This window comes from Hylobates moloch, unplaced genomic scaffold, assembly GCF_009828535.3.
Source record: "Hylobates moloch isolate HMO894 unplaced genomic scaffold, HMol_V3 SCAFFOLD_1, whole genome shotgun sequence".
In the NCBI taxonomy this organism is placed as follows: Eukaryota; Metazoa; Chordata; class Mammalia; order Primates; family Hylobatidae; genus Hylobates; species Hylobates moloch.
In genome coordinates, this window is record NW_026652276.1 from 23257137 (window position 1) to 23270003 (window position 12867).

At 48.4% G+C, this 12867-nt stretch overlaps 1 protein-coding gene and 1 pseudogene across 1 annotated transcript in view; both read right to left on the minus strand.

Annotated features, from left to right (window-relative positions):
• Positions 1 to 12158, minus strand: part of PLCD4 (phospholipase C delta 4) — a 29594-nt gene extending 17436 nt beyond the window's left edge. Inside the window, exons 1-5 of the mRNA XM_058438220.1 lie at positions 11455 to 12158; positions 9899 to 9999; positions 4939 to 4983; positions 4638 to 4796; positions 1070 to 1298 (exon numbers count right to left, since the gene is read on the minus strand). Of these exons, the coding sequence (XP_058294203.1) occupies positions 1070 to 1298; positions 4638 to 4796; positions 4939 to 4983; positions 9899 to 9956 (491 nt within the window). The 5' untranslated portion in view covers positions 9957 to 9999; positions 11455 to 12158. The remainder of the gene's footprint in view (positions 1 to 1069; positions 1299 to 4637; positions 4797 to 4938; positions 4984 to 9898; positions 10000 to 11454) is intronic.
• LOC116809746 (small nucleolar RNA U3) lies at positions 16 to 102 on the minus strand (annotated as a pseudogene).
• Positions 12159 to 12867: the final 709 nt, after the last annotated feature.

Sequence of the window (12867 nt, forward strand, 5' to 3'; positions counted from 1 at the left end):
CTGTCTCAAATAAAAAATAAAATTTATTTTATGGTGCTCTACACATTCAGAGAAACTTCTCTAGTAATGAACTATAGAAATTATCCCTGAAAGTGTAGTCTTCCAGTTAACTTCTTAATTTTTTGTAGAGACGCAGTCTTCCCTATGTTGCCTTTAGGCAACATAGTGATCTGCCTGCCTCAAGTGATCTCCCTGCCTCGGCCTCTGAAAGTGCTGGGATTACAGGCCAAACAAAAAATTATTTACACCGTTCCATCCTCTTCACTAACTGAAGCAATATGTGAGTCTCATTAATCTTTGTACCCCTGGCCGGGCGTGGTGGCTCATGCCTGTAATCCCAGCACTTTGGGAGGCTGAGGTGGGTGGATCACGAGGTCCAGAGTTTGAGACCAGCCTAGCCAAGATGGTGAAACCCCATCTCTACAAAAAAAATACAAAAATTAGCTGGCGTGGTGGCATGCGCCTGTAGTCCCAGCTACTCAGGAGGCTGAGGTAGGAGAATCGCTGGAACCTGGAAGGCAGAGGTTGCAGTGAGCTGAGATTGTGCCACTGCACTCCAGCCTGGGTGACAGAGCAAGACTCCATATCAAAAAAATATATATATGTGTGTGTACCCCTATAGTCTGGCATAGTGCCTGATACATTCTGCTTAATAGATCGTGAATGAATGAATAAATGAATGAAATGGTAAACAATCCAGGAAACTTGGAGTGAGTCTATATCACTGAGCCTTCTAAGAGGTTGCTTCCCACCTATATGCTGGTTAATGCCACTGGGATCTTCTGTGCAGCTCTTAGGAGCAGCATCTTGTTTGCTCCTCTGCCTCTCACTGACTCTTCCTCCAATCCTGGGGGTCCTGATTCATGTCTGGCTATGTCATCCCTGGCATCCATTCCTCTCTCAGTATTCTCAGTCTCACATTGGCCTGAGCTGTCCCTGCCCATACCATCTGGACCCTTGGGCCTCCCTAGCCCTGCACTCCTTCTCACCTTTCCTAAACCTGTTGCATCTGGCTCCTTCAGGGATAGAGTGATCCCTCACCCCCACCCTGACTCCATCCTGCTGATACTGGTCCAGGCGCTCCTGATGGTCCATGCTGGTGACAAGATCCACCAACAGCTGGAGCCCTCGCATCCATATCTGGGCCTCCTCAACACTGTTGGCCACCAGGTCCAGGTTAGAGCGGCGGCCATGGAAGACAACGGTGAAGCCCTGCTCCAGGGGGAGCTCCTCTGCCAGGCTACGCAGCAACTCGGAATCATGGCCATTACGTATTGTCTCCACATCAGAGATTGAGACTGCCAGAGAAGAAGCAGGTGGAGGCATTAAGGAAGGGAGTCCAACAAACAGCAGGGGCTAAGAGTGAAAGGCCAGCACTCCCTTCTCCATGACACCATAGAAAAGAACCCCAGCCTCTGCAGGCTGAATCCCAAAAAGCATTAGTACAGAGAGATGCAGACCCCAGGGATTCAGGAGCCCACATGAATCACTGATGTTTTCAAAGGCAGCATGGCAAAGGGCCTGTGCTGGAAGTGGCAAGACATGGCTTCCAGCCACAAGCTGGCAGTATGACACAAACCAAAATGACTTAACTCCTCAGTGTCCTCATCTGATATAATGGATAGTCCCCTTCCATAGGCAGCCCCAATGGTGATCACTGGAGGACTGGTGGGGATGACAAATGGAAATACATTTGAAAGATAGAAGCGCGCCGGGCGCGGTGGCTCATGCTTGTAATCCCAGCACTTTGGGAGGCCGAGGCAGGTGGATCACGAGGTCAGGAGATCGAGACCACAGTGAAACCCCGTCTCTACTAAAAATACAAAAAATTAGCCGGGCGTGGTGGCGGGCACCTGTAGTCCCAGCTACTCAGAGAAGCTGAGGCAGGAGAATGGCGTGAATCTGGGAGGTGGAGCTTGCAGTGAGCCGAGACTGCGCCACTGCACTCCAGCCTGGGCGACAGAGCAAGACTCCGTCTCAAAAAAAAAGAAAGGCAGAAGCAGGCTGGGCGCGGTGGCTCAAGCCTGTAATCCCAGCACTTTGGGAGGCTGAGGCAGGCGGATCACGAGGTCAGGAGATCGAGACCATCCTGGCTTACATGGTGAAACCCCGTCTCTACTAAAAATACAAAAAATTAGCCGGGCGTGTTGGCGGGCGCCTGTAGTCCCAGCTATTTGGGAGCCTGAGGCAGGAGAATGGTGTGAACCCGGGAGGCGGAGGTTGCAGTGAGCCGAGATCGTGCCACTGAACTCCAGCCTGGGGGACAGAGCAAGACTCTCGTCTCAAAAAAAAAAAAAAAAAGGCAGAAGCAGTTATACTAAAGCATTATATCCCCAAGTCCAGTTCTCTAATTCCAGGTTTTTTCGTTTGTTTGTTTTTTGAGATGGAGTCTTGCTCTGTCACCCAGGCTGGAGTGCAGTGGCGCTATCTCGGCTCACTGCAAGCTCCGCCTCCTGGGTTCACGCCATTCTCCTGCCTCAGCCACCTGAGTAGCTGGGACTACAGGTGCCCATCACCACGCCCGACTAATTTTCTGTATTTTTTTAGTAGAGATGGGGCTTCACTCTGTTAGCCAGATGGTCTCGATCTCCTGACCTCATGATCCACCCGCCTAGGCCTCCCAAAGTGCTGGGATTATAGGCGTGAGCCACCGCACCTGGCCCCCATTCCAGGTTTGAGGGCTTCCTCTTTCCAGATGTCTACGAGGGAACCAGAGAAATTATTTCACCCTCTTACCTCAGCTGGGGGCAGTACGGATTGTGAGCAATTTGTCTCTAAAACAGACTCTCTAGATGTGTCCTGTGATCAAATTATGCCTTGTTATCATAAAGAGTTTGGCCAGTAAGTGCACACGGTTATGATTTTTTTTTGTTTTATTTTGTTTTTTGAGACCGAGTTTTGCTCTTGTCACCCAGGCTGGAGTGCAATGGCACAATCTCGGCTCACTGTAACCTCCGCCTTCTGGGTTCAAGCGATTCTCCTGCCTCAGCCTTCTGAGCAGCTGGGACTACAGGTGCGTGCCACTAAGCCCGGCTAATTTTTGTATTTTTAGTAGAGGTGGGGTTTCACCATGTTGGCCAGGCTGGTCTCAAACTCCTGACCTCAAGTGATCTGCCCACCTCAGCCTCCCAAAGTGCTGGGATTACAGGCATGATCCACCACACCCAGCCGCATTTTTTGTATTTAAAAATATTTATCCGGCCGGGCACGGTGGCTCACGCTTGTAATTCCAGCACTTTGGGAGGCCGAGGTGGGCGGATCACGAGGTCAGGAGATCGAGACTACGGTGAAACCCCGTCTCTACTAAAAATACAAAAAAATTAGCCGGGCATGGTGGCGGGCGCCTGTAGTCCCAGCTACTCGGAGAGGCTGAGGCAGGAGAATGGCGTGAACTCAGGAGGCGGAGCTTGCAGTGAGCCGAGATCGCGCCATTGCACTCCAGCCTAGGCGACAGAGCAAGACTCTGTCTCAAAAAAAAAAAAATTTATCATAGGCCGAGTGCAGTGGCTCACGCCTGTAATCCCAGCACTTTGGGAGGCCGAGGCAGGCGGATCACGGGGTCAGGAGATCGAGACCATCTTGGCTAACACGGTGAAACCCCGCCTCTACTAAAAATGTGAAAAAATTAGCCGGGCGTGGTGGCGGGTGCCTATAGTCCCAGCTACTCAGAAGGCTGAGGCAAGAGAATGGCGTGAACCCAGGAGGCGGAGCCTGCAGTGAGCTGAGATCACGCCACTGCACTCCAGCCTGGGCAACAGAGCGAGACTCCGTCTCAAAATATATATATATATTATATATATATATATATATTTATCATAATGGCTAACATTTATTAAATGCATTCTGGTTTTACATCCCATGCTAAGTATTTTACATGTTAACTCATTGAGTCCTTGTAACCTACTAAGCAGGTACTGTTTAATCCCTATTTTATGATGAGGAAACTGAAGCTTGATGTAGGTATGTATGTATGTATATATGTATTTTTTTAGAGACAGGGTCTCACTCACCCAGGCAGAGTGCAGTGGTGTGATCAAAGCTCACTGCAGTCTCAACCTCCTGGGCTCAAGTGATCCTCCCATCTTAGCCTCCCAAATAGCTGAGACCACAGGCATACAGCACCACACCCAGCTAATTTTTTATTTTTGTTTTTTATAGAGACAGGATCTCCCTATGTTGTCCAGGCTGGTCTTGAACTTCTGGTCTCAAGCAATTCTCCTGCCTCAACCTCCCAAATTGCTGGGATTACAGGCATTGAACCACCATGCCCAGCCATAGCTTAACTACTTGATTTTCCACAGCTGCTCAGTTAGAAAGTGGCAGAGCCAGGGCTTTAATTCAGGCAGGCTGATGCCTAAGATCATGGTCTTATTATAATAACAAGATGCAACCAATGATTTATTACATCTTACTATGTTCCAGGACTCTTCTAAGCCTTTTATATACAATAACTAATTTAATCCTCATAACAGCCTTATGAGGCAAGTACTGTTATGATCTCCTTTTACAGGCTCAGATATAGCCACAATTAGGACAGCACAAACACACACTATCATAGGACTTTGGTCCCTCCCCTGCCAGGCTCCTCAGGCCTCTATCCACCCATGTATCCACCCCCCGCTATCCAGATCACTCACAGCTGGGCTTGGCACTGCCCCTGGCCTGCCGTGCATGCCAGACTGTCATGCCGTCATTCTGAAGTCTGAAGTATCTTAGCTTCTTCCAGCTTTTGGACCTCACCTTGCGCATCGGCATGCCTTCCTGCATCAGCAGCAAGTCCTGATCAGTGGTCAGCTCTAGGTCAGGAAAAGCAGGGGTTAGGTAGCCAGCAGAGAGGGTAGCAGGCCCAGGGAGAGCTCTGGAACAAGGGTCCAGCCTCCTTCCCTTCCCTGAGCTGCACACTAAGGCCTCTTCCCCTGCAGGGGCCCCGGCACTCACGGTCTTGCAGCAGGGACGCCATCACCCACTGTTCCACCAGATCACCTAAAGGAGCAATGAAGAGCAAAGGGCTCTAGGTGAATCTTGAAGTTAGTCTGTAGCTGATTTTTGCTTCTAATTTTGAGTTTAGTGACTCTGACACTTTAGATAGGTTTAGAAACCTGCCTCAAATCACGGAAGGATCAGAATTTAAACCAAGATATGTCTGATCCCAGAGCCTCCGCTATTTCCCACGGCTATCTTCAGAGAAGGCTAAACCAAAGATTCCGCCAAGCACCCCCTTCCTACCCAATAACCCACAGTCTACTAGTGCCACATTTTGCTCACTCCCCACCCTCTCATTATTAGGAACTAACATCTTGCTGGATTTCCCTTTCAGAAACTAGAATCTCTTCACACCCTAGCCTTCTCATTTCTAGGTGGAATCCTTTCAGCTTCCCTATTCTGGGAGTCCTCTCTATCTATGCTCCCACACAGACTGTCCAGCTCCTAAGGGGCTAGCGCAGACTTTCTTTTTCTTTCTTTTTTTTTTTTTTTTTTTTGATACGGAGTGTCGCTCTGTCACCCAGGCTGGAGTGCAGTGGTGTGATCTCAGCTGCAACTGCAACTCCCAGTTCAAGCGATTCTCCTGCCTCAGCCTCCCGAGTAGCTGGGACTACAGGCATGTGCCACCACACCAGGCTAATTTTTTGTATTTTTAGTAGAGACGGGTTTTCACTGTGTTAGCCAGGATGGTCTCGATCTACTGACCTCGTGATCTGCCCACCTCGGCCTCCCAAAGAGCTGGGATTACAGGCGTGAGCCACTGCACCCGGGCAGACTTTCTTTTTTCTCTTCGACAATACTTAGTTGTCTTCTTCTACCTTCACATGGTAAAGCATATTTTATACTTTTCCTTTACAGTTATTCTCACAGTTTTAATGGACCAAATAAGTTACACAAGTCTCAGAACTACATTTTCAAATTTTCTCTACCTACCAAAAAAGGGTACCTCTTTTAAGATATATGCTGTTGGCCGGGTGCGGTGGCTCACACCTGTAATCCCAGCAATTTGGGAGGCCGAGGCTGGTGGATCACCAGAGGTCAGGAGTTTGAGACCTGCCTGGCCAACATGGCAAAACTCCGTCTCTACTAGAAATACAAAAAAATTAGCTGGGCATGGTGGCAGGCACCTGTAATCCCAGCTACTTGGGAGGCTGAGGCAGGAGAATCGCTTGAACCTGGGTGGCAGAGGTTGGCAGTGAGCCAAGATCATGCCATGCACTCCAGCCTGGGTGACACAGTGAGACTCTGTCTCAATAAAAAGAGGAAAAAGGCTGGGTGTGGTGGCTCACGCCTATAATCTCAGCACTTTGGGAGGCCGAGGCAGGTGGATCACAAGGTCAGGAGATTGAGACCATCCTGGCTAAAACAGTGAAACCCCGTCTCTACTAAAAAAATACAAAAGGCTGGGCGCGGTGGCTCAAGCCTGTAATCCCAGCACTTTGGGAGGCCAAGGCGGGTGGATCACGAGTTCAGAAGTTCAAGACCAGCCTGGCCAACATAGTGAAACCCTGTCTCTACTAAAAATACAAAAAATTAGCCGGGTGTGGTGGTGTGGGCCTGTAATTCCAGCTACTCAGGAGGCTGAGGCAGGAGAATCGTGTGAACCTGGGAGGCAGAGGTTGCAGTGAGCCGAGATTATGCCATTGCACTCCAGCCTCCTAAAAAAAATATATATATATATATATATACAAAAAATTACCGGTGTGGTGGCGGGCACCTGTATCCCACTACGGAGGCTGAGGCAGGAAAAAAAAGAAGAAGAAGAAGAAAAGATATATGCTGTGAAATATAGGACCTGGTTAAGTTGTCCTAGTAGCTGACAACAAACTTCCCTTGAAAAGGACTAGAAAATTTTATATGTGGCCACACTGATTCTAGCTATGCCCCTATAGAAATACTCAATTCTTGGCTGGGCACAGTGGCTCAAGCTGTAATCCCAGCACTTTGAGAGGTTGAAGAGGGAGGATTGCTTGGGCCCAGGAGTTCGAGACCAATGTGAGCAACATAGTGAGACCTCCATCTCTACAAAGAATTTTTTTAAATTAGCTGAGTGTGGTGGTGTACACCTGTGGTCCCAGCTAGTTGGGAGGCTGAGGTGGGAGGCTCACTTGAGCCCAGGAGGTTGAGGCTGCAGTAAGCTGAGATTACACCACTGAGCTCCAGCCTGGGTGACAGAGCAAGACTGTCTCAAAAAGCAAAAATAAAAAAACAAAATTCTTGACCAGGTCATGCTGAAACTGACAAATCTCATAAAACATAAAGCTCTATGCTTTTCTGTAAGCAAAGAACCTACATTTGAATAGAAATATGTTGTGCGTTTCTTTTTTTTAAAGGGTATCTCTACCTGAAAAATGTTATGTGCTTTTTTTTTTTTTTTTTTGAGACGGAGTTTTGCTCTTATTACCCAGGCTGGAGTGCAATGGCACAATCTCGGCTCACTACAACCTCTACCTCCCGGGTTCAAGTGACTGTCCTGCCTCAGCCTCCCAAGTAGCTGGGATTACAGGCACCCATCACCATGCCCAGCTAATTTTTTGTATTTTTAATAGAGACGGGGTTTCACGATGTTGGCCAGGCTGGTCTCAAACACCTGACCTCAGGTGATCCGCCCACCTCGACCTCCCAAAGTGCTGGGATTACAGGCATGAGCCACCTCACCCAGCCACGTTCCTTAATTTAAAAGTTTAAAATTTTGACAGTAGTGCACATCTTAAAAGAACTTTAAAAATTTGTAGAGCAATCATTCAGTTAGTGTTCCATTAAAACATCATGCAGTTAGTTCAACTCCCTATATTTTACAGATGAAAAAGCAGAAGTCGGCCGGGCACGGTGGCTCACGCTTGTAATCCCAGCACTTTGGGAGGCCGAGGCGGGCGAATCACGAGGTCAGGAGATCGAGACCAGGGTGAAACCCCGTCTCTACTAAAAATACAAAAAATTAGCCGGGCGTGGTGGCGGGCGCCTGTAGTCCCAGCTACTCAGAGAGGCTGAGGCAGGAGAATGGCGTGAACCTGGGAGGTGGAGCTTGCAGTGAGCCGAGATCGCGCCACTGCACCCCAGCCTGGGGGAAAAAAGCAAACCCCCTTTTCAAAAAAAAAAAAAAAAAAAGAAAAAGCAGAAGTCCAGAAATGTGATGTGACTTGCCTAAGGTCACACAGCCTATTAGTGCCCTACGTCTCTTTTGTGGTAAGACTCTATAAAGTCACCTAGTAGGCCAGGCGCGGTGGCTCACGCTTGTAATCCCAGCACTTTGGGAGGCCGAAGAGGATCACGAGGTCAGGAGATTGAGACCACCGTGAAATCCCGTCTCTACTAAAAATACAAAAAAATTAGCCAGGCGTGGTGGCGGGCGCCTGTAGTCCCAGCTACTCGGAGAGGCTGAGGCAGGAGAACAGCGTGAACCTGGGAGGCGGAGCTTGCAGTGAGCCGAGATTGCGCCACTGCACTCCAGCCTGGGCGACAGAGCGAGACTCCGTCTGAAAAAAAATAAAAAATAAAAAATAAAGTCACCTAGTAGTGATCTAGCCTTCAGGGAGAATGGGGGGGTCACTGAAGATACAGCTTCCCTGAATACAAGACCTTGAGAAGACTTTCTTTTTTTTTGTTTTTGAGACGGAGTCTTGCTCTGTCGCCAGGCTGGAGTGCGATGGCACCATCTCAGCTCACTGCAACCTCTGCCTCCAAGGTTCAAGCAATTCTCCTGCCTCAGCCTCCTGAGTAGCTGGGATTACAGGTGTGAGCCACCATGCCTGGCTAATTTTTGTATTTTGAGTAGAGACAGAGTTTTGCCGTGTTGGCCAGGCTGGTCTCCAACTCCTGATCTCAGGTGATCCGCCCACCTTGGCCTCTCCAAGTGCTGTTACAGGCTTGAGCCACTGTGCCCCGCCTAGAGAAGCCTCTCTAAATGGGTAGTAATGTATAGGTATCCAGAGTGAGAGGGGAAGGTTGAGAAGAAGTCTGTCAGGAAACAATTCCAGGAAGAAAAGATTTTGCTGGCTTAGGCTGAATGTGTGTGCCTGAAGGAGACCAGAAGAAACCTCTGGTTGGACGAAGGGACCCAAAGTGTTTCCTGAGAGCCAGAAAATCATCTCTGCTTTTCTGAGTGGGGACGCAGTTTGGAATCTGAGGCTTACAGAAGCTACGTGAAGACTGAAGTAGAAAGTAACAGACCTGGCCGGAGGCAGTGGCTCATGCCTGTAATCCCAGCACTTTGGGAGGCCGAGGCGGGTGGATCACAAGGTCAAGAAATCGAGACCATCCTGGACAACATGGTGAAACCCTGTCTCTACTAAAAATACAAAAATTAGCTGGGCATGGTGGCTACTAGGGAGGCTGAGGCAGGAGAATCGCTTGAACCCAAGAGGCAGAGGTTGCAATGAGCCAAGATCGCGCCACTGCACTCTAGCCTGGTGACAGAGCTAGACTCCATCTCAAAAAAAAAAAAAAAAAAGAAAAGAAAAGAAAAGAAAAGAAAGTAACAGACCTCTCTTAAATTTCTTAGGTCTAGCAGAGTGTGGTGGCTCACGCCTGTAATCCCAGCACTTTGAGAGGCTGAGGCAGGTGGATCACTTGAGGTCAGGAGTTTGAGACCAGCCTCGCCAACATAGTGAAACCCCATCTCTACTAAAAATACAAAAAGTAACTGGCTGTGGTGGTGCACACCTGTAATCCCAGCTACTCATGAGGCTGAGGCAGGAGAATCACTTGAACCCAGGAGGCAGAGGTTGCAGTGAGCCGAGATTGCACCACTACACTCCAGCCTGGGCGACGGAGTGAGACTCTGTCTCAAAAACAACAACAACAACAAAAATTTCTTAGGTCCTCAGACTCTAGGAGAGTGAATTGGCCTGGGGCTGAAGTCTAACCTCTTTTGCCAACATCCTGGCTTATCTCCTATCTGAATGTTAGCTCTCACCTCTGGGACATAGGGACGCTAGGATGCGGTGAACTTCAGGACTGCAAGAAGATTGCATTACCTTCCCTTATGCCTGTGTCCAGGAGCCTCACAATGATGTCCTGAAACAAAGGAAGCCTGAGAACAGAGCCCAAGTGCCTGAACACCCTTACTTTGGAGACTCCCTCCTCTCAAACCTGCCTTAGAAAATTATTTTTCCCTCCTTTGTCCAATTCTTCTAAACCCAAAGCTTGGCCTTGTTCTTCCAATCCTTCTCCCATTCATGAATCACTATTTTAAAACTGTATTCACATGACTGACATGTGGTCATAAGAGGGCCAGTTTCAAATCAGGGAGCCATAGAAGGTCAGAGCTGGACTTCATTTTACAGAAAAGGAGCCCGAGGACTAGAAAGGTTAGGTGACGTAAAAAGAATTAGTGCCAGAGTCATTTAATGAGTGACAGAACTAGAATTAGAGCCACGGTCCCTGGCCGGGCACGGTAGCTCACATCTGTAATCCCAGCACTTTGGGGGGCTGAGGTGGGCAGATCATGTAAGGTCAGGAGTTCGAGACCAGCCTGACCAACATGGTGAAACCCTGTCTCTACTAAAAATACAAAAATTACCGGGGAGTAGTGGTGCACACCTATAATCCCCGCTACTTGGGAGGCTGAGGCAGGAGAATTGCTTGAACCCGGGAGGCGGAGGCTGCAGTGAGCCGAGATGGCACCATTGCACTCCAGCCTGGGCAACAAAAGCGAAACTCCGTCTTGGGCAGGAGGAAAAAAAAAAAGAACCCAGGTCTCCATACAACCAGCTCAAGGATCTCACAATGACACTGCTCTTAGAAAGGGCCTTCTCTAGAAAACAGGTTGAAGCAAGGCTAGGAATCAATAAGGGACATAGATATTTTGTCTCTCCTCTCCATCGCTTTCTGTTTCCTCTGTACTCTGAATAGTCTTGCTTTTCTTTGGTCTCATTTTCTTTATTTATTTCTATTTATTTATTTTTTTTGAGATGGAATATCACTCTGTCGCCCAGGCTGGAGTGCAGTGGCATGATATTGGCTCACTGCAACCTCCACCTCATGGGTTCCAGTGATTCTCCTGCCTCACCCTCCCAAGTAGCTGGGATTACAGGCGTGTGCCACCACGCCTGGCTAATTTTTTTTTATTTTAGTAGAGATGGGGTTTCACTATGTTGGCCAGGCTGGTCTCGAACTCCTGACCTCAGATGATCCACCCGCCTCAGCCTCCCTAAGTGCTGGGGTTACAGGGGTGAGCCACCGTGCCCAGCCTCTTTCATCTCATTTTCTTTCCTTTCCCCATCCCATGCCTGACCTGGTCCTTTTCCTTTCTTCCCAGTGCACTATAAAAATAATTTTTTAAAATTATTTTTTGTTTTGTATGGAGATGGGGTCTCCCTGTGTAGCCCTAGTTTTAAACTCCTGGCCTCAAGCAATCCTCCTACCTGGGCTTCCCAAAGTGCTGGGATTACAGGCGTGAGCCATCATGCCCAGCCTCATCCCCACCTCTCTCTCTCTCTTAATCCTCTCTCTGTCTTCCTGTTTGCTCACCTAGGTCAAGTCTCTCCTCTTCTCTTCCTTCTCCTCATCCCTTCTCCCCATCACCTCTTCCAGTTGGTTCCCTCTTTTGACTCCACTAATTCGCAGTGGCTCTGATTCTCATCTCCTTTGAGAATTTTGAGACTGTGGTCCAGAAGGGAGGACACTTGGGTTCAGAACTCAGTAGCATGCGTGTCCCTCTGCTCAGCCTCACTTTTCTCTGTATCCTAGGAGATTGACCAAACAAACTGCCCAGACAATGTGAGTTAGAACCTAGGTATTCTAGGTCTTGCTGTTTCCTCTGGTGTCTCATGGTAGAATGGGAAGGATGCCCACAGCTGATACAGGTGCAATGAGAAGAGAAGGAACAAAGGGTTTGGGAGTGAGGGCACTGGGAAAAACACAGAGGATGATGTCTCAGAATAAGAAAGGTCAGTCTTAAATATTAACTCATAGACACATATATGGAGATCTTCAATGATATAGTAATTACCTCTCTAATACAGATACGAAAATAGAGACACAAAATGAGATGGGAAGTAGCCCAGAGCTGCAGAGCACGATTTGGTCCTCAATTTCTAAGAGACTTCATGTCACCTAGAGATGGACTTTGGCAGAATTACCAATGACACCAAGGAGATTATAGTGGGATTCAGGGTGTCTCAAGTCTCTCTGAGGGGCAAGAAAGGAGAGAATCATTTTGTCTACTCCCTTGCTTCTGAGAAGGATTATGCCTAACCTGGTTCATATAGAGGACAAAATGGCTCTGGTCACAGGTCACAGAATGTTGGAGCTTGAAGGTTTTTTTTTTTTTTTTTTTTTTGAGACAGAGTCTCGCTGTCGCCCAGGCTGGAGTGCAGTGATCTCAGCTCACTGCAGGCTCCGCCCCCCAGGGTTCACACTATTCTCCTGCCTCAGCCTCCCGAGTAGCTGGGACTACAGGCGCCCGCCACCTTGCCCGGCTAATTTTTTGTATTTTCAGTAGAGACAGGGTTTCACCATGTTAGCGAGGATGGTCTCGATCTCCTGACCTCGTGATCCACCCGCCTTGGCCTCCCAAAGTGCTGGGATTACAGGCGTGAGCCACTGCGCCTGGCCAGTTCTTTTATAACACATCTAATCCAGACATTCCCAGCTACATCAATAGCCTCTAGAATGTCTTAAAATTGAGATCCTTAGCCCTACTCAAAAATCTACCAGATCAGAGTTACCCAGGGTGGGGCTCAATAATATATTTATTTTTAACAAGTACACGTGGTACACAGGCAAGTCTGGGAAACCCTAAACTCTCTCATATCACAGATCTGTAAGTTGTGGCTCCAGGTCCCGTAGCTAGTTAATGGCACAGGCAGAACTAGAAGTAGGTTTTCTTACCAACATAGCACTCTGGTGCACTAAGAAACTGCTCTGGCCCATGGAATAGGC